At 51.5% G+C, this 20,192-nt stretch overlaps 1 protein-coding gene across 2 annotated transcripts in view; it reads right to left on the bottom strand.

The window, feature by feature from the left end:
* Positions 1-20,192, bottom strand: part of LOC133342116 (palmitoyltransferase ZDHHC3-like) — a 66,437-nt gene that overhangs the window by 20,815 nt on the left and 25,430 nt on the right. For both annotated transcript variants that reach the window (XM_061551062.1, XM_061551061.1), the window contains exons 4-7: positions 19,903-20,015; positions 16,514-16,575; positions 15,137-15,236; positions 5,108-5,180 (exon numbers count right to left, since the gene is read on the bottom strand). In XM_061551062.1, coding sequence (XP_061407046.1) covers positions 5,108-5,180; positions 15,137-15,236; positions 16,514-16,575; positions 19,903-20,015 — 348 coding nt within the window. The remainder of the gene's footprint in view (positions 1-5,107; positions 5,181-15,136; positions 15,237-16,513; positions 16,576-19,902; positions 20,016-20,192) is intronic.

Below are 20,192 nucleotides of genomic sequence, written 5' to 3'. Positions count from 1 at the left end.
AACCTAACCCTGAGCCCAACTCTGACCCTGACATCTGTAACCCTCATCCTATCACTAACCCTCACAAACTCGCCAACCAGCCACCGGTACTGCGGCTTGCAACTGTGATTTGACAATTGTGAAATTTCCAAGTAGGAAATTATCCTGTTTGATCGCTGTAATTTCTCCCCCCCCCACCCCCGTATTATTGTGCGGCGCCGATCGAGTTCACACACAGCCGTTTAATTTATCCACCGCCGCGATTCTCCCAGCCAAGGGCTGGGGTCGGTGCGTGCGTCCATGCGTCCCTCCGTGTGCGCGAAAAAATATGGCAAACATTAACATCTACTGTTTGATCAACAAACACAATAATTGGCATCATATTTATAAATGCCCTTGTTTTTAAAGTCGCCAGATGGCTTTTCTTCTTCTTCTGACGTGCAAGCCGCCGCCGCCGCTGCTGTTGTGAGATAATTTTCATCGGGGTTTTGACTCCAGCTTCTCCCCCGTGTCTGTGTCACCAGTCGCGCTCCTCACAAACAACACTTCCCATTCTTTACGCTTTCTAGCAGAGCTTGAAAGCATTAAAGCGTCAGCTTTGTCCATCCGTCCGTGGTAATGTCAACAATGTCGACTTGTGACAAGCCGCAGAGTAAGAACGGCTCAAGATGCGCGAGGAGGAACCGCTGACAAACGGGATGGCAGCAGCCACGCGGCGAGCCGGTGCCAAGAATTGCCCAAGCTCTGCAGTCCCCTACATATATATTAAGGTGTTTTCAGCCATGTGGGAGGAAACCGGGGCCACGCGTGCGAGGGGGTAACACTCGATCCCGCACATTCGGAACGGGTGGAGGTCCACATTTTGTGCCGACTTCTCCGTTCCCAAGCCAGGCCCATGGCACCTCGTCGACGCCCACGGGAAAGGAGTTTCAGGGCCCATCTGCGTATGATCCGCCAACCCTCGCCGCTGCCTCCATAGTGCTGGATTACGGGCGTGCGCCACCGCCACATGGCTAACTCGATAACTCATTTTAAGGTGATCCAAAATGAACCAAACTTTTGCGTAAAGTTGTGCTGCGCCTAGGGACTCACCCTGTTGAAATCTGGCTGCATTGATCGGAGGGTTGCCCAAATCCTTTGGGGAAACAAAACCGGTCCAAAAAGGACTCCAGTAATACGCCGGTTTATGTCGGAGGATGCGTTCCTGAAAGGTGCGACGACAAATATTGAAGCGACGTCAATCGAAGCGATTTACAGGGTAGGCGGTGGAGGTGAAGGCTGAGAGGCGGCGGATAACGAGAAAGGGCGGATGATGTCAGCGACGTAAGTGTGGGTTGAGGCGACGCCAACCGGGTAGTAGTAACAATTAAGTGATGATATATATATTTACGAAACGACGTGAAAAGGGGAGACGTAAATCAGGGTATTGCCGCGTTTGAAAATATCCCAGAAGACCGACTGATGTTGGAGGGCGTCGCAGTCATTGTTGCTGCACCGTGCGCATTTTGGACGACGTGCGGCAAACCTTGCAGAGGCAATTGTCAAGCCGTTCCGTTCATCGCAGCGGTCAGCTCACGTCGTTGGCTCCCGCCGAAAGTGACGGCTGCACGTTTCAAACTACATTTAGCGCTAAATAACTAAGAGAAGAAACAAAAGATTTTGCGCACGCATGGATTTTACGAAGCGCGCTCTCAACACACGCAGCTCTGCCCCCGGACGCGTTCCAGTGACCATAACGGCGGCGCCCGCATGAGGCGCACGCAAGAGGCGGCTGCGCCCGTAGGGCCTCGTACCAAGTACGACGCCGCGACGGTTACACGTCACCGAGCCGGACAACGGGGGGTGATCTCAGGGCGCACGGCGTGTGAATGTCGCGGGGTGACATCGCACGTAATCATCGGCCTGCCTGACTCCTCGGCCAGAGTGCTGGGGTGGTGTTTGTTTGGACAGCAATCCGCTGACTGTTTTTTTTATTCTCCGAGACTCGTTGAAACACAAACGATGCCGAATGGCCTGGTCAAATAGCGATGCCTTTGATTATCTAAAACAAGTTTAAAAAAAACCTCACTGAGTCTCAAGACTTATTTTTCAGGAGGGTCCTGCAATGCGGTGGTTGGCCAGTTCCCTTCTGGAGTGCTCGACATGAAACTAAAACTAAAGTGAACTTTTTATTTTATTCTATCACGGAAGGCCCACTGAGCTATACGGCTCTTTTTCAGAAGCGACCTGGCCACAAGTAATAGCTCAATTAATCGGCTATTCATGTGGACATTGATAGCAGCCAAATACTCGAAGGGCACGGAACAAGCAGACTCCAACTATACAGGTGTCAGGGTCCGGATCGAACCCGCGACCTCCTCTATACCAGGCGAAGTAGTAAACATCTCACCACCGTGACATGAGGAAGGAAACCAGCTCGTGCCACTGCTGGTGGAAGTGGCCTCCACTAGAGGGAGCTCTGTCGAGGATAATTGACCTACTCTGCGATGCTGGCCACCACACGCGGGCTGCCGATCAACGGCGGCATGAACCCGTTCACACCGCCGGGTGGACAGAGGCGGTTTGGGGCGGGGGGATCTAAGAAACACGCCCCATTGCTTCAACTGCCGCGCCTGGAGATCAAATTCAACCGGTGGACTCTGGATCGTGAACACTCATTCATTGGCTGAAAACCTTCTTCACGTATAGAGGACGGCAAAGCTTGGGAAATTGCCGGTGCCGGCTCACCGCTGGGCTGCCTATTCCGCGCTACTAGTGGAAAGTATCATTATAATTGCTCCTACTGCAAGGTCAGTGTGCTAACCATTACACCATGGCAGCGTAAAAATTGTAAATATTTTTGCGGACCAATTTCTCGAGGCCCATTCTGCTTAAAGTATGGCGCAAAAACATGAGGACACAGGGTGTGTGGGGGGGGGATAGCGTTTGGGAGTTCTCTTATAGCTCCATGGCCATGACTCAGAATCCCAAGCACACACACGGCATCTGCTGGAAATTGGGACCCGGTCCCATCCATCCGTCATGTTGTGGAATTTGGTGGACTTGCTAAAAATGAGATAATACTTACCAAAGATTAGATCCGTACGGCCTGCGACGATTTATGCACAGATGGAAAAGTGTGAGGGTGCTGCTGCTGCTTCTGCTGGTAGTGCCAGTCATCTCAGTCAGTCAACCCATGGCAACTGGGTCTATCCCGTGACCTGCCAGTCAGCGTTCGACACTTCACGTGGCCTTAAAGTGCACGTATCCTGGCACAAGCGCAGTGGTGACGTCACAGCCACTTAATGGCGAATGGCGGTTGTTGTTGTTGCTGCTGGTGGTGGTGGATGTATGTGGAGGAGATGGTGAAACAATGGACGGCTGACTTTCAACCGAGGGAGACAATTCGGATTCTTACTCGGTTCTGCTCTATTAGTGATATATATCTGTGTCTATCCGTGCGTGCGTGTGTGGATTGGTTGGCACATTTGACTACCACGCTGCACTGCGAACCCCGCTGCCCTATGTTCAATTTCCAGCCACGACTGCTAACGTCAGCGGCGAGAGCTTTCCGAAATAGTCCTGGGATTTACCTTCACCGACTTGGTGTGGTGTGTAAAAAAAAAAACATTTCAGCTCTAGGGAGAAGGCAAATGTGGTTGGGCGTGGTGGCGGCCACATCGCCCCGGTCGCAACATGTGCTCGCTAACGGCCCTCGGCACCAGCAGTCTGTTGGGGGCTTTCCGAGGGGGATCTTCGTCTTTGTTTTTGTGGCTGCGCGTGTGTGTGCGCGTGTATGTCTGTCTGTCTGCGTGTGTGCGCGGCAGTGTAGCAGTTAGCGCGCTGCGCTACGAACCCGGCGACCCGGGTTCGATTCATGCTCACGGCCAATACCAGTGAAGATTATCTGAAACAGCCTTGGGCTTCCTCCCCTAGGTCGACTCAGCCTCAAATGAGTACCTGGTGCACTGTGTAAACATCGCCACTGGGGAAACAAAGGCGGTTCGGCGTGGTGTTGGCCACCCAACCCCTCGTGTACCGTAGCGGCCTTCATAGGTGCTCGCTAACAACACTTGCCCCAACAGTTTATTAAGGCTACATGGGGGATCTTTGTCTTTGTCTGTCTGTGTTGAGGTGGCTCCGTGCCAGGCTGGGGCCCCCCTCTTCAATCCCAGCAGCCGCGATGTCTAATTCCTGCCCGTGTACGTCACCGCCCTTCGGCATCTGCGGCCGGCATGGGCCTCCCCCTAGATAAACTCGGCCCAAAACGCGCGCACACGCACTCCTTGTTTATGTTTTTTCCCACATCTCGGTCGCTGAGCGAAGGCACGGAGCGGCGAGCGGGCAGCAACAAACGGCGCTGTTTTGAGGTTGTGATCAATAACGGGTTTCTTGAATTGACCGAGGTGACAAGAGCCTCGAGGGTTAGAGAGACGATGGAGCGGTGCCACCGAAGGAGCAGAAATATTAACAGAAAGATGAACATCTTCTTGGTTCTTTCGGTAAAGTCACGTAGAAGGGAAATAATAAAATAATAAAAATAAAACATAAAATAATTCTCACGACGTTTCGGCCACAACGCAAGCAGCTGTCCTCAGGTGAAGAACAGGTCTGTTGGAAAGACAGCGTCTGACTGCAGTCACGAAAGCTTTAAATCGAAATTTTTAAGATGAACATATCCGACCTGCAGTGTGGTGAGCGATGAAGCGAGAGCGAGAGGGAGAGTTGGTGAATCAGTAAGCGGGTGAGGGAGCGGTTGGCGAGAGAGCGAGCGAGTGGGTGGGCGAGTTGCCGTCACCTGCAGGATGGTGGTGGATCAGACGGAACCAGTCAAGCGTCTGGCAGACCCGAGTCCCCCCCCCCCCCCAACATGGGCGCAGGAATACGACAATTCAAGTTGACGGGAATAGCGACCACGGTAATTCGCTGTCAATGAGTTATGAAGAACAACGATGTTACCATACTCTTAGGTGACTTTACCGAAAAAACCTAAGAGTATGAATCCTTGCAGTCACGAAAGCTTCAAATCTAGAACGAAGTTACCACCGACCACCGGAGCCGACCGCGGCCCGCGGAGGCAGTTTAGCCGCAGCCATGCAGGTGGTGATCGTGCCCGGCGGGTGTGGGAGTGTGTGCGAGCGTAACTCACCTGGTCGTAGAGGATGACGATCACAAAGATGCCAAACAGGAGAGACTCCACGAGTAGGACGATGGTGTGCGCCCTGCACACCACAGACAAAGACAAAGATCCCCCAGTGTAGCCTTAACAGACCGCCGGGGCAAGCGCTGTTTCGCGAGTGCCTGTGAAGGCCGGCGCGGCACACGAGGCGGTGGGTGGCCAGCACCACGCCTTGCCGCCTTTGTCTCCCCAGCGGCGATGTTTACACGCCGCACCAGTTACTCATTTGAGGCTGAGGAGACCTAGGGGAGGCCCGGGACTGGTTCGGATAATCGTCACCGGCGTTGGCCGTGAGCGGGAATCGAGCTCGGGTGCCCAGGTTTGTAGCGCAGCGTAGCGCTAACCGCCGCACCACCGCTCTCCAACCACAAAACGCACCGATTCCGATGCGGTACCACAATTTATCACTCAGGCGGAGCCCCCATGGGGCAGCATGGCCAGCCAGCCGGCCCAGCTCGCCGGGTGGGCCCCTTGTCTACGGCGACGGCTGAAGAGCCACCTCGGGGCATTCGACGACGAAACGCAGCGTACCCACGACGCCCGCTGTTCTATATTCACACCGGAGGAAATCCAATGAGCTGTAAAGCTCTTTGTCAAAGATGTCCATATTGCTGGGCACCACCCTGCCCCCGGCGTCACCCACGGCCAGAATTAACCTAACCTCAATGGGGGGGGGGGGGGGGGGGGGGGTACGAAGAGGATGAATTCATATTCTTTGGGTCTTTCGGTAAAGTCACGTAGAACAAAAACATTTACAAAAAAACTACGACCTTTCGAGCGCAACACAAGCAATCGAAACGTCGTCGTTTTTGTTTTGTTCTACGTGACTTTACCGAAAGACCCAAAGAATATGAATGCCTGCAGTCACGAAAGCTTTAAGTCAGGATGAATTCATATTTAAAAAGCTATCGTTCATGAAAATGGAAAAAGCGCGAGTGACCTGAAGCCTCATTCGGGTCCGTTCACTACCGCCCAGTCACTTTTTGCAACATGAGCCACAATAACCAAACTGGGGGGGGGGGGGGTGGAGGGCACGCCACCACGCATTGCCAGAAGCGTCGTGAAATTATTGGGGTCGTGTTTTTTTTGGCGCAGATCAAAGGTCAGAAGTCGTACTGGCTCATCGTTAATAGCGTCAGTCTCTGGTTGCTTCCACTCAGAATGGGCTCTCGCTCAGCTCCGCGTGTGGAAAGTTACCCCAGTAATTTTGTGACTAACGGACAAATTGCGCTTCTTCTAAGAATAAGCACAGAAGGGTGCATTACTGGGCATGTGCATATGCCCAATTATCACGGTTGTCTACATAAAGTTCAACATACGTACATGCAACAGACAACTGGGCCGCTTGAGACAGCCATCCTCCACCAGAATGTCTGTGTGGAGGCGCGATGCTCACGAGAACTGAGCAGAGCCACACATGCAGTTCTGTTGAGCTGGTGGCCTGGTTAAGATTGACTGCTTTTGTCAGTGTGTATGCAATCGTGTGCAACACACACGTTTGTGCATTTGTGTGCATGCGTGTCAACGTCAGTACACATTTATGTTTGTGCGTGTATTTGCGTGCATCTGTGTGTGTACGCGTACATTTACGCACAAGTGCCTTGTGTCTGTGTGTATATGTGTGTTCATACAAATGTTGGGAGCGGTAGTGTAGCGGTCAGTGCGCTGCGCTACGAACATCACGGCCAACACCAGTGACGATAATCTGAACCGGTCCTGGGCCTCCCCTGGGTCGACTCAGCCTCAAATGAGTACCTGGTGCGATGTGTCAACATCGCCACTGGGGAGACAAAGGCGGCCAGGCTTGGTGTTGGCCACCCACCCCCTCGTGTGCCGTGCAGGCCTTCATAGGTGCTCGCTAACAGCACTTGCCCCTACAGTCTGTTAAGGCTATATGGGGAATCTTTGTCTTGTTATAAAAATGATGTTTGTTACCAAAGCGACGTTGAGATAACATTATGGGTCTGTAGTAACGACTGGAGGGAGAGAAAAAGAAAAGGGAATTACAGTAAACTTAGTGCTCCACCGACTGTGCTTCCTCATCACATCACAAATGACACCACAATTGGTTGCCTATGACAGCCACCATCATGTGCAATTGAATTATGTGTTTTTTTTTAAAGGTAAAGATATCGTCCCTCGGAAGACTCCATAACCCTGGCCCATAAGAGACGCCATTGGCTCATGATTGTATCGCTCGACTGCCCTCCGTTGATTTTGTCGTCAACTGCCCAGCGGCGCCGTTCGTGAGCCTCCTCCGCAGCTTCCGCTCTTGTCACTCCTGGTACGAGTCATTGGCAAGTCCAATCAGTTCCACTTCCTCTCGTACCACATCACCCCGCAGTTCCTCTAGCCTTTACCGTGCCCGTTAAGCACACTCGCATCTTGCCAAACAGAAGCTTCATGGGCATGCTGTGGCTGGGCACGCAGGCTACATGACCCAGCCAAGGCAGCCCCCTCGCATGCTGAGGGAGCTCACTGATGGGACTGCGTCCAGATCTTTCAAGGATCTGTGAGCTCATCGCATAATCGGGTCTGGTTAAATCCAGGATGATGGATCATAGGCAGGCCTGCCTGAATGGTTCAAGGTGGCGCAGATGGTCCATTAAAGTGGCTAGCCTGACACTTTTACGTGCACGCACAGTGTTGGGGAAGCTTATTTGAAGGGTAGCAAGCTAAAGCTACAGGATAGTTGTAGAAAGGTAGCAATCTATACCCATAAGATGTATTGAAAAGAAGCAGCTGCTGCACTTTAAGCTACTTCGAAAAAGTTTTTTTTTTAAGCGAGCTTACGATCCATGTTAAAACTGTATCCCATTTAAAACGTTATGCATGGTATAACATCACTGAATAACATTTTAAGTGTTATTCACGTCATAACATCACTGAATTGGACGTAGAATATGCTATACACTTCATAACATCACTGTATGACATTTGAAATGCACTATAAACTATGTAACACTACTAGATGACAATTAAAATGTACAAAGTCAAATATCCCGCATGCAGCCTTGTCAGATTTTTGGGGCAAGTGCTGCGAGCAATCACCTATGAACACCTGGCCGCCTTCAACTCTCGAGTGGCGATGTTTACACACCGCACCAGGTTCTCATTTATGCGTGCCGAGTCAACCTAGGAGTGGAGTGGCCTATAACTGATTCAGATATTCATCACCGATGCTGGCCATCTGGGTGGCTGGGTTCGTAACGCAGGCCACTTACCCAATTTCACTAATAGCCACGAAATATACATTTAAAATGCGCACAATACTAAACATATATAAAACACTATACTGTATAACAATTTAAATGTATTCATCAGTACATAACATCCCTATGCAGCTCTTACAATGTATTTTACGTTATGTGACACTTTTGCACGGAATTTCAAATGTAAATGAAACATTGCTCAACCTCTTGATATCGTGATGATCTAAACCGCGACGTTGCTATGGAGATGCAGCCGTGCCGTTGCCATGGCGATGCAGCCACACGATCACTCGGCACATAACAAATAGTCGTGTGCGGCGGAAGAACGGTCATTTCTCAACGAAAAAGATTCCACCTTTGACGTTTCCCATGAAAACCTGATGAACGTCGTTGGCAATAGCTTCCTTGTAGCATCTGCGCTAGATGTGTGCACATAAGCGTCGTGGTTAATTAATGGGATCACAAATCACCGTTTGCCGAGGTCGTCGGTGGCAGCAACAAAAAAACTACCCAACCAAAGTTCGTCAAAATTGGCAGCAGGCCTCATCTCCCTCGGGACAACAAACCTACCATATGTCACCACGGTGCGTCATTTCTCCATCACGCTACGAAGGAGGCTTGCAGTGCCGATCGACGTGCCCGTAACGATAGCAATAATATGTTGGCGAGCGCTTAGCGCACTGCCCTACACAAACTCGGTGACCCGAGTCTAATTCTTGGCCCCGGCTAACATCGGTGGCGATTCCCGCTCATGGCCTGCACCAGTGGCGATTATCTGTACTGGTCACGGGCTTCCCCTAGATTGACTCGGCCTCAAATGAGTACCTGGTACGCTGTGTAAACATCGCCACTAGGGAGACAAAGACGGCCGGGCGTGGTGCTGGCAACCTACCCCTTTGTGTGCCGTGCCACCTTTCATAGGTGCTCGCGAATAGCACTTGCCCCAACGGGCCTGTTAAAGGCTTTACGGGGATCTTTGTGTGCATGTGTTTATCTGTGTGTACATATACGTGTGCATGTATGTGTATACATGTGCTGGTGAGCGTATGTGGGCGTTTGCTAAGAGTAATGTGGAAAGCGCGGCTGTTTGTTTGGAGCCGGTCCAAAAGCCTGCCATTTGTTTTGTGTTAATGCGAGTTGTGGTTTTGGCCTCCATTGTACATAACTTGCTTCCCATTATTAAGAGCAAGTGTGCGTCTTGGCCCCGCTCGATCAGCCACTAGTAGAGGGTGGGCTGTCTGACAAGCCACGCCAAGTCTCACGGCATCGCACAGCCCCATTTACACACACACACATGAACACAAATATCCCCCGTATAGGCTACACAGTTTGTTGGGGCAAGTGCTCTTGACAAGCACATATGAAGGCCGGCACAGAGCACCTATAAGGGGGAGTGGTGTCTCCCACCGGTGCACATGTTTTATTCCACATTGCACCATGTAAGTAGTGTACGGCTAAGCCGGCCGAGGCGAAGCCCAGGACCAGATCAGATATTCACCGCGAGCGGCAACTGAACGTGGATTCCCAGGATTGTAATGCGGTGCACTAACCACGACACCGAGCGCTTCCCACTCGCACACATACGTACAGAAAGACAAAAGATCCCCCGTATGGCCTTAAGAGATTGTTGGGGCAAGTGCTGTTCGAATGCACCTACACATACGTACACGGCTATACAGACACACGTGCACACGTGCACACAGAGTAGTCTAGGCAATGTGAGTGTCGGAGCCAAGGGGCCCCAAGGGCTGAAAAATGGGATCTTGTGACGAAGAGGGAACTCAGTCCCCTTTTTTCTGCGAAAGAGAAGAAGGATTTGCATGGTCCGGGCGAAGGCTTAAATGGCCTGCTGCAATATCGCCAAGGGAGCCCCCCCCAGTGGTAGCTGTCCCTGTGCGGCACAAAGTGTATGCAGCACCAGCTGGCAAGTGGGAATTGGGTCTGCCAGTATGGGGGAAATGCTGCCATGTGGTTATTTTCCTTGTTAAATACTTTTGCAATGTAATTGATCAAATTTGGAGCACGACGTCCAAATCTACTCTTCGAATAACTTCACGGACCTTTAACGTCATCCACTGTGAGGCCGATGGTTGTGCACCCACGGTCAATGCACCTGCGGTGTTAACCAGGGTGGCAGCTGGGATTGAACTGTAAACCATCAAGCAACAAATGCGCTAGTGCCCGGCCAAGTCACAGGACGTTTTATTTCCCCTGCGTTTCATCCACGATGGCGCTATCGCCGTCACGTCAGCAGACCAACAGCCCATTCGGAAACTCTCCCAAAGCAGTGCGTGACCCTTTGTGTTAGAGAACAGCCCAGGGGAGCGGATATCACAGAGTTCCCTCTCAGATCCCTTCAAGTTACCTCTTACCCACACGCGAAGGGGCGTGTGTGTACAAGTGTGTGTGTGTGTACGTACACCACCGCCTGTGAGCTACAGTAGGCGCGTGTGCGTGTTTACTAAAAGGCAGCGAGTTGGCACGGCGGGGAGTACAGGTGGTGCATCTGCCAGTCATCTCAGTCAGTCAACCCATGGCACCTGGGTCTGTTCTGTGACCTCCGGCCAGCAGGACAATGACACTTGACGTGGCCTCAAAGGTGCACCTGGCCTGGCACAGGCACCGTGGTAACGTCACCGCCACTTATTGGCGAATGGCTGTTGTTGTTGTTGTGCGATTGTGCAGGTGTGGTCGTGTATAGCAGTGACCGTTAATAGGCGTTTGCTAACACGAACGGATGCACGCACACACACACACACGTACACACAAGATCTCTAACTCAATTCGAAACAGCGGGCTCCTCTCTCTCCGTCGCGTGGAAAAACAATGTTTAGCAATAGTCAGGCGCGTGCAAGCGCATAGCAACGAAATTCGTGCTTAAAATGCGGGTACTGTGCATCGGTGTGCTGGAAAAGGCGCAGCAGCCTCACGAGGAACGGAACTCGGGAAACCTCCGACTCTCGTCACCGAGGCGTCTTGCGGTGCGGGATTCAAAGGCTGTTTTTGTGCCCTTTCGCAGAACTGTTATTCTTTGAATCTTGACTTAAAGCTTTCGTGACTGCAGGAATTAATATTCTTGGGTCTTTCGGTAAAGTCACTGAGATAGGTTCAGAGATGGGTTATTTTCTTTGTGACTTTACCGAAAGACCCAAGAAAATGTTATTCTTTGGTTAATTCAAAATTTACAAAACGCAAAAGGCGAGGGACTCGTCCTCGCGACGTCGTGCGACGGCACACGCGTCTCACTGCAGCCATATGCAGCCCCCCTCTGCCACTCCGTCGCTGGGTGAATGGCCTCTCCCATGCCACGTCGATCCTGGGGGCTGTCTGACCGTGCTTCACCACTGACGTCAGCCCTGGCCAGGAGTCGAACTCGGGTAGCCGAGTTCCTAGCTAGGTGGCCTGACTGCTGCATCACCGCTCCACCCGTCTTGTATTAGATCGTGAATGCTCAATCCACAGCTGGTTGAGGGCCTCTTCTTTTCCTCCCCCTGCCGTTTTGGGCCAGCGAGGTTGTTTCACCACACTTAACCACGCGCTGGTGGTCAGCGCGCGTTCGCGAAGTGGAGATCTGGAAGCAGTTCAAATATCGCCCTCGCCGCTGCCGTTAGCCATGGCAGGACATTTAAATCAGGTCGCGGAGTTCATGTCCACTGTGGGGCCATTCCACGCCGGTCGGACCCACACGTGGTACGAAAGCAAAATGCTAAATTGGTAAATTGTTAAATTGTACTGCAGAGTTCATCTGCTAAGAAAGATTCTTGAGACATCTGTTCCAAGGACAGCACGTACAGCATCAAAGCATATTTGTTTGCATTTTTTTACCACAGGTATGTGTTGTTCATGCCGACTCGATGCTTGTTAATAGGTTGTCTATTTGGTGTTTGAGCATCTTAACACCTCGTGTATTTTATGCCAGAAAGGGTGAAGCCTTATTTTGTAATCATGCAATATCTCGATACTGCCAGAGAAGCTCCCACAGATCGCCAACAACAACAAGTGCGCCGCTGTTCGCGATCTCGAAGCGCTTGAGCTCATGTTGTTGTGCAGCTACAAAGACAAGATCTGTAAACAAGGCTTGGCACCGCACAAACCGGACGATGACGGTGGCTCACAGGTATGATCGTGAGCGGGCTGACAGCCGCGCGAGCCAAGGACGTCTTTTCCCGATTACGTTCAAGGCGTTGGTTTCTATCGTCTCTGCAGCTCTTCCACGGCCACTTCCTGTTTCACGGCCTCAATTTATGCAAAGGGCATGGCCAATCGGAAAACAGTTGGGCGAGACAACCAGGAAATAAAGCAACCGAGAAAGGGGAGGAGGAATGGCAAAAGGAAAAGGATTGGGAAAGAGAGAAGTACGGGAAATGTGTGCATGTATGTTGAAGTTTTTTCGCGCCGTACGCAGCCAACCGCGATCGAGAGGAAATGGGTGGGGGTTGCCACACGGTCATGTGACTTAGGGAGGCTTGAGCTGATTTAGATGTATAGGATTCCAAGGAGGATCGGAACCCATAACAAAGGTTTTTAGGTTAGATCGCGTAAGCATAAATGTGTCGTAACCCTCCACCACCCGACACAGCCAGTAAGGTTTGTCACGTAAACAATGCTTCAGCCCAATGGTGTGTTGGAGAGTAAATCCACAACATTTACAAATTGAGTAGAACGACGTTACGCTGGTAATTACATCCAGCATCATCGGGCGATTTGCCAGAATATTCTGGATGTGTCGGGTGGTAGAGGGTTACGACACATTTATACTTATGCGATCTAACCCAAAAACCTTTATTATGAATAATATTAATCGCGAAACCTTACGTGTTAAAACGAAGAGAACCCAAAACAGGGAAATAAAAGAAACAGAAACAGCTAAATAAACATCGCGTGGGGTTTCCAACAATTCAAGCTGGAGGTTGAGAAATATTGGCCGCGGGCTAAAACTTGAGATAAGAGTTGATTCCCTTTTGGTTTGCGTATTTTGCTAATGCCAAACGTCGATCGGTTGCGTTGCTTGGAGTGGCCCAGCGGTTGGGTGGACAACAGACGGCACAAAGCGTGCGTCACGGTGGATGGAACGAGCGACCAGGTTGTTTGGCCCGAGACGTCTCCCGCACCTTCCCAACAAAAACACGCGGAGCAGAGTCGCGGCCAAAAAAAAAAAAAAGCGGCGGAATGGGACGTGCGTGAGCGCGTGCGTCACAAAAACCAGATCTACAATTTCCCGCCACACTCCATGGAAAGGCTCCAAGGGTGAGGAGAGAGCTACCGCCGCCCCCATTGAAGTTGAGAGAGAGAGAGAGAGAAAAAAAATGGATTGCAAAATATTTGAGAGATAAAAAAAAGATATAATTGATAAATGGGACGCAGCACACGCATCCTTTGCGCGGAATGTGTGGCGATGGCAAAATTGGTGCAGAAAATCGAATTAAGCTTTGTTTGCATTCACATTCCACGCATTCTGTGCTAATGCATGGAGGAGGGGGACGAGGGGGGGGGGTGCGGCGCACGTACGCACGTAGACGCGCGCGTTCTTGTGCCACGAGCGAGGCCGCTTTAAATGCGCGGAGATGAATTTGTGGTAACGGTGCGTTTCCAAAATCCACTTGGGCGACTCGGAACAGCCGTGATCAAACTGGATTCTGCCACGTAGAGTAGATGGCCTCAACTGTGCCACCTACGCCTGTGCCAAGAACACCCCCATCGCACCCATCGTGTTCAATTTGATTGATTTCCACCGAATTTTTAATATTCCAGCTTTGAAAATCCCCCCCCCCCCCCATATGCCCCCAAAGAAACGTCCGATTGACGTTTGATAAACACGATTCACAGAGCATATAATAGGTGTTCCCTTACCAGCAAACATGACGCTACTCAAGTGATTTCAGAAGTGGACCTATGAAGTCATGTTTCCGGCGTCAATCTTTGACACGATGTTCTGTAACACTACTCGCTGTGAGAGTTCGGAACGTATATTTCTTCAGCTCGTGAAAAACACGATGTCACTGGCGCAACAGAAAGTGAATTCGAAATAGAAATAAACACAAATTATTTCGGACAATGTTCTTCGATGTTCTTTTAACTTAAAACGTTGGCCATAGTTTCTGTATTTTCATTAATTTACAACATGCACTGTATCATCGTCATGTTAAATTTGGTTCCGCACTTGATTTGGCAAAATTTCAGCCCTTAAGGATGTTATAGGGCGTCAGGTGGCAAGATGTGAACTACATCGCCTGGTATACAGGAGGTCGTGCATTCGATCCCGGCCCTGATGCCTGCTGTATATTTGGAGTTTCCATGCTCTCCCCATGGTTGCGTGGATTTTTCTCCAGGTCATCCGTTTTTCCCTCCACATTTAGAATCAACGTGCGTTTAGAGTATTTATCTGCAATAGATGTCCACACGATAAGCCACCACGTTGAGCTATCATTTGTGGCCAGGTCGCTTCTGAAAAAGAGCTATGTAGCTCAGTGGGCCTTGCCGAGACAAAATAAGCTAGTTAAGTAAAGGTTTTGAATGAGTAAGTAATGGTGTGGCAGCCGTTTCTGTCTGCGGCAGGGCGGGTGGGAAAGTGCCGCCCCCTATTGTGAGAAGCAAAGGTCAAAGGTCACAGAGAAGGTCACAGAGAAGGTCACAGAGATGGTCAGTGCGGGTTGGTTAAAGGGAGGGGCTCGGACCGGTGTAGCTGTGGCAAGGAATTGAACTTGGGTTGCCGGGTTGATAGAGTAGAGCGATAACCACTGCGCCACGACTCGAGCCCATATGAAGTCGTGACAGTGACTATGCTTACACTGAGGCTTGGCTTTCCGCTTCCTCCTCAGGTTTCTTCTCTTTGCCACTCGTCACCAACTTGGCGAGGACCAGGAGGAGTGCATAGATGCTGCCGATGCCTGGGGCACAGACACAACGCGCGTAATCAACACGCAAGCCACACGTACAGCGCGTACGACACACAACATACACGGCACGCGACCAGCACATGGCCAACTACAACAACAACCGCCATTCCCCAATAAGTGGTGGTGACGTCACCACAGTATTTGTGCCAGGCCAGGTGCATTTTAAGCCCACATCAAGTGTCCAAGGCTCGCTGGCAGATCACGGGACAGACCCAGGTGCCATGGGATGACTGAGATCACTGGCAGATCATATAATAAACATACGATCAACACGCATGACACACACACACACGCAACAAACAAAGAACACACCACAAACACGATGCACACCATCGTACACAAACGGGCGTCCGTCCCGGAAGAAGATCGCGGACGAAACGCACGCTCGTGCGAGCACGTGCCAAGGATCAACACCGTCAGGACGAGTGGCCGCCGTAACGTAACCGCAATCCGCAGGGCGAGCGATCGAACACAACCCCCAGGTGGGCACCTTCCCAAGAATCTCGCCGCCCTCACTACCGCACTGGCACACGAGCATGGAAACCCCCCCGTGGCCCCCACTGCCCCTTCCCCACTGCCCCCCTCACTGACCGCCCCCCCCGCCATCGGCATAAACGTAAACAAACGAGCCCCAGTGCAGTGGACACCATCCAGCTGTGGCTATCCCAGAGGTGGCCGCGTGGCCCAGGGGGTGGAGCCGGCGCCGCCGAGACGATCCTGGCGTTTGTGGTTAAAGCGCTGCGTCGGGGTCTCTCAAATCAGTGCGTTCATCATGGCCATTTCAAGTGCACTGTGCCAGCACTCTGCCAGCGCTGCTGAGTTCATGTGTTCATGGTTAAAGCCCTGGGTCTGGCTGTCCCTCTCTCAGGGGCTGACGAACTGTCCGAGCACCGAGCAGTTGTGATTGTAATGCCGGAGGCGACGGCCTACTCGTTTCGGATGACGTCACGGGATCTTCAACATCCACTCCGAAGCAGACGGTGCGTGTTGAGGATGGCCAATAAGCCACTAATTAGCCCACTAGATTGAGGATCGCACAAGGCAGCAACACAACATCACCGCCCCGACTGCTAAATCTTGGCAGGACCCTCCCGAAAAAGAATCTCGAGACTCAGCGAGGTTTTCCTCGTTAAAAAAAGTGTAAAAATAATAATAATAATGGCCGCTGGAGCGAAGAGTGTGCAGAGTCCGATGTTGGTATCGTGATCGCAAGAACCGATTTTATTCGTGGGATGGACACATCGTCACGTGGCTCGACGGACACCCACCGGTGTAGAGGAGGAACTGGATGAAGTACTTCTGATTCAGCTCCCCCACGCAGTTGTTTATCCTGAAAGAATGTGACACGACGAGGCATCGTCAGTGTGGGATCTCCGCAAAGTGTTGGCTAAACTCGAAGCAGCGGCCCGGGATGACGGCAGCGGTGAGGATGCAAGAGGTCGTAAGTCACACGTACACAAACACTGACACGTAAACAGAGACACTATCGTAATTACTGACGACACACGCTTACCGAGGGCACGCAAATGTAAACGGAGAAAAGACATCCGCACACAAAAGGCAAAGGTCCCCCATATAGCTCCTAACAGACTGTTGGGGCACGTGCTGTTCACGAGCACCTGTGAAGGCCGGCACGGCACACGAGGGGGGAGGGGGGGGTGGCCAGCACCACGCCCAGATGCCTTGTCTCCCCAGTGGCGATGTTTTTACCCACCGCACCAGGTACTAATTTGAGGTTGAGTCGACCTCAGGGTGGCCCAAGACAAATAATCGTCACTGGTGTTGGCCATGAGCGGGAATCTAACTCGGGTGGCTCCGTTCGTAGCGCAATGCGCGAACCGCTACACTCCCGCTCCCCGTGCACGCACGCACACACAGACCCGTGCACACATAACAGGGACATGTAAATAAACAGACACACGCATGCATGCATGTGCATACCCATGTGCACGTGCAATTGCACTCGTAAAACACACTCACACAGGTGCACAGACGGTGAGCGAGCACCTATTAACACACACTAGCCCTTTTATATTTTACTCAGGTTATCACCCACTGCGGCAGAATAGTGTTTATAATAACAATGTCCTTTATTTATCTACCCATTCCTCGGGGAGTCTCTAGACTCGCAAAAATTTGACGGCTACGACATCAAATCCCAGATGGAGGTCAACTCAGCCCACCATCCCACCTCCTCCCGTGGTAAATGCACGCAAAGTCAAAGGTGGCCCCGATGTCAGAAGCTTTGGTGTCCCGTGTGAAGCCCTCCCCCCCCCCCCCCATTAAGCTGCACAGTTGTCAAATTCAAGGGTGACTCGGAGCCATTTCCACAAATGATCGAAATATTCGCACCCCTGTCCACCGCAATCCCAAAACGGTTCTGCTTCAGCGAATGGAGCGACGGCCGAACGGAGATTCCCAGCGAGATGGAGACGCCGTGGAATGCTCGTGCTTCCACAGACCTTGGGATTGTGCTGCAGAAAGACGCTTTTTGTTGTTGTTGTTGTTTTTAAACCGAATTGCGTACATGGCATTCGAGGGGCTCCGGGGGTTATCAGGTCATCGAGCCGGACCGTCGCTGAGGTCCTGAGATTTGAATCCAGGCGTCGGCTGCCCGCGATCAAATCGGGCCCTCGGGGGTAGTGGGCCGATGGCCTCAGCTCGGCCACCAATGGCTGCTCAGAAAAAAAATATCCCCGTCGTATTGAACTTAGCGTTTTGCTCCGTTTGGCTAAATATCCAACTCAGAGGTCAAACTAATTTTTCTCATTTTATTGCCCTGTGACGAAGACCTCCACAGCAGGGAAATGTGAGACGATACAGCACCACCTAGTGTGGATAAGGGGATTTTCAAGGGATCCCCAGCAGTAGTCCTTTGACCTATGTATGTCCACAACAAAGAGTATTCTTGGGTTATTTTGCGTAAATATGTGTCGTCAAACCCACCACCACCCGACAAAGCCAATTGGTAATGTTTATCACGTTTCGTTTACGTGGCAAGGAAGAGCGCTCCAGACGGCCACAGAAGCGCACCTGAAAGCGCGCGATGCGGTAACCGTCTTTGTTCGATGCCCAGCCAAAAGCCGCCACTGCGAGGGTGACCGGAGTTCACTTGGTGGTTTACGCTCCTTGACGAGAGAATCCTGTCTCTCAGTGTCAATTTCTCTCTCGGTGTAAATTCCGAGCGTGCGTTTATAACCATGAACGCCAGGGATCGCCAGATGTATGGTAGATCATCATCAATGAAAATGCCTCCGAAATTGAGCTGGACAGCATTTCATTTGAGGTGCTGCCACTGCTGCTGCTGCTGTTGCTGCTAGCGCTGACATTCGCAGTCTGTTTACAAACCGCGCCCTCGGTGTCCTGCGCCATGCGGGAGCCAGGTGGACCGCACTTTATATTTGGGCGAATTTAAAAGAACAAAAAATAAACAGAAAAGGAACAAAAACACACACACGTACACGGGCACCGGTCTCCCGGGTTACTCTTCAGACACACACCTCCTTTATGTGTTTATATATATGCACACATTCTGTATATCTGTCTTAGTGTCAAGCTCAAGTCCATCTTCAAGAGAGAACTTGAAGTTGGAAAGGCCGATAATAGAGAGGAACAAAATAAACAAGCCAACGACTCACCTGCTTCACATATCTGTCCGTCCGCATTAAAGGAACGTAATTGTTTATTTTTTACGCACATCCCAGCAGCCACACGGCCTTCTGGGAGGGCATGATTTTTCAGCAGCATCGGTTCAACGCAAGCACAACTGTGGACCGGTTTCGACATTCTGCGGGTGGATGTGGGTATGTCGCGTCGAGTCAATTGTAATTCTTCGCCTAAAGACGTGCCGCCTTCCTGGCACAAATCTGCACACCCAAGGCGCTGTGGTCGCGTCCGAATAACGCCACCAAACAGGAATCTGGCAAAAGCGATGCAGCCGCTAGCGCAGGGGTTGGACTGCTCTGTGACGTAATGTGTGTATGTACGTACTCGCGTGCATTGCGCCTCTTGAAATATTGAGTTGTATCGAATTCGAAAAAAAAAGGACCCTTCTTGTTATTTTGGTTGTTGACCCCCTGCTCCAGTGGAAGGGAGGTAGAGGACAAGGGGGAGGTGGGGCGGGGGAGGGGGGAAGGAGGTAGGGATGGAGGAGGCACGAGAGTGGACAGGAATGACAGCAGATGGGATATGATGATGATAATGGTGACCGCTAACAGAGGAGGACTGCTGCTGCTGTTGTCCCAAGAGCGTGAACTCAGCGATCTCCGTAAAGGGGCTGGGCAGGAAAGGGGGAAGTATGTCTGCCTGCCTGTGTGACTGTGCAAGTATAGCAGCCAATGTTATGATTCGTAAAAGGTTGTTTTTCGGTTAGGCCGCGATGTAACGATCGATCGGACCAAACCTTTGTCGTTAAAACCCTCCACCACCCTACGTGGTCGAAAAAATTACTCATCACGTGTCTGAGCGAGCTAAGTGTTAACAAAGCCAAATTTGACAATTTGATAACGGCGTTTCGTTTGAAACTACGTCAAACAACATCAGGAAGAGATCCAGGAAGTCGAGAGTAACAAGAGTCAACAACCTATTTGCTCTACTCCCCCATCCCTGTCTTGCCCCCCCCCCCCCCACCGCGAATCCCCTCCCAACGCGGCGGTACCAGGGGCAGTGATGGTCCATGCGTCGAATGCAGCGTTGGCACATGCGGCAGTGGTGGGCCCGGGGAGGCCGGTACGCCTCGCACCGATTGCACACGGTCCACGACTCGCTGGCCTGCTCGCCGCAACACACACACACAAGACAAAGATCCCACGTATAACCTTAACAGACTGTTGGGGCAAGTGCCGTTAGGGAGCACCTGTGAAGGCCGGTACAGCACACGAAGGGGTGGGTGGCCAGCACCACGTACGCTCGGTCGCCTTGTCTTCCTCGTGTCGATGTTTACTCCAC

The sequence above is a fragment of the Lethenteron reissneri genome, chromosome 13 (genome assembly GCF_015708825.2).
Source record: "Lethenteron reissneri isolate LAM-NWPU_2019-01 chromosome 13, ASM1570882v1, whole genome shotgun sequence".
Classification (NCBI taxonomy): Eukaryota; Metazoa; Chordata; class Hyperoartia; order Petromyzontiformes; family Petromyzontidae; genus Lethenteron; species Lethenteron reissneri.
Note: the sequence above shows the minus strand (reverse complement) of the source record. Positions and strands in the feature narration are given on the sequence as shown.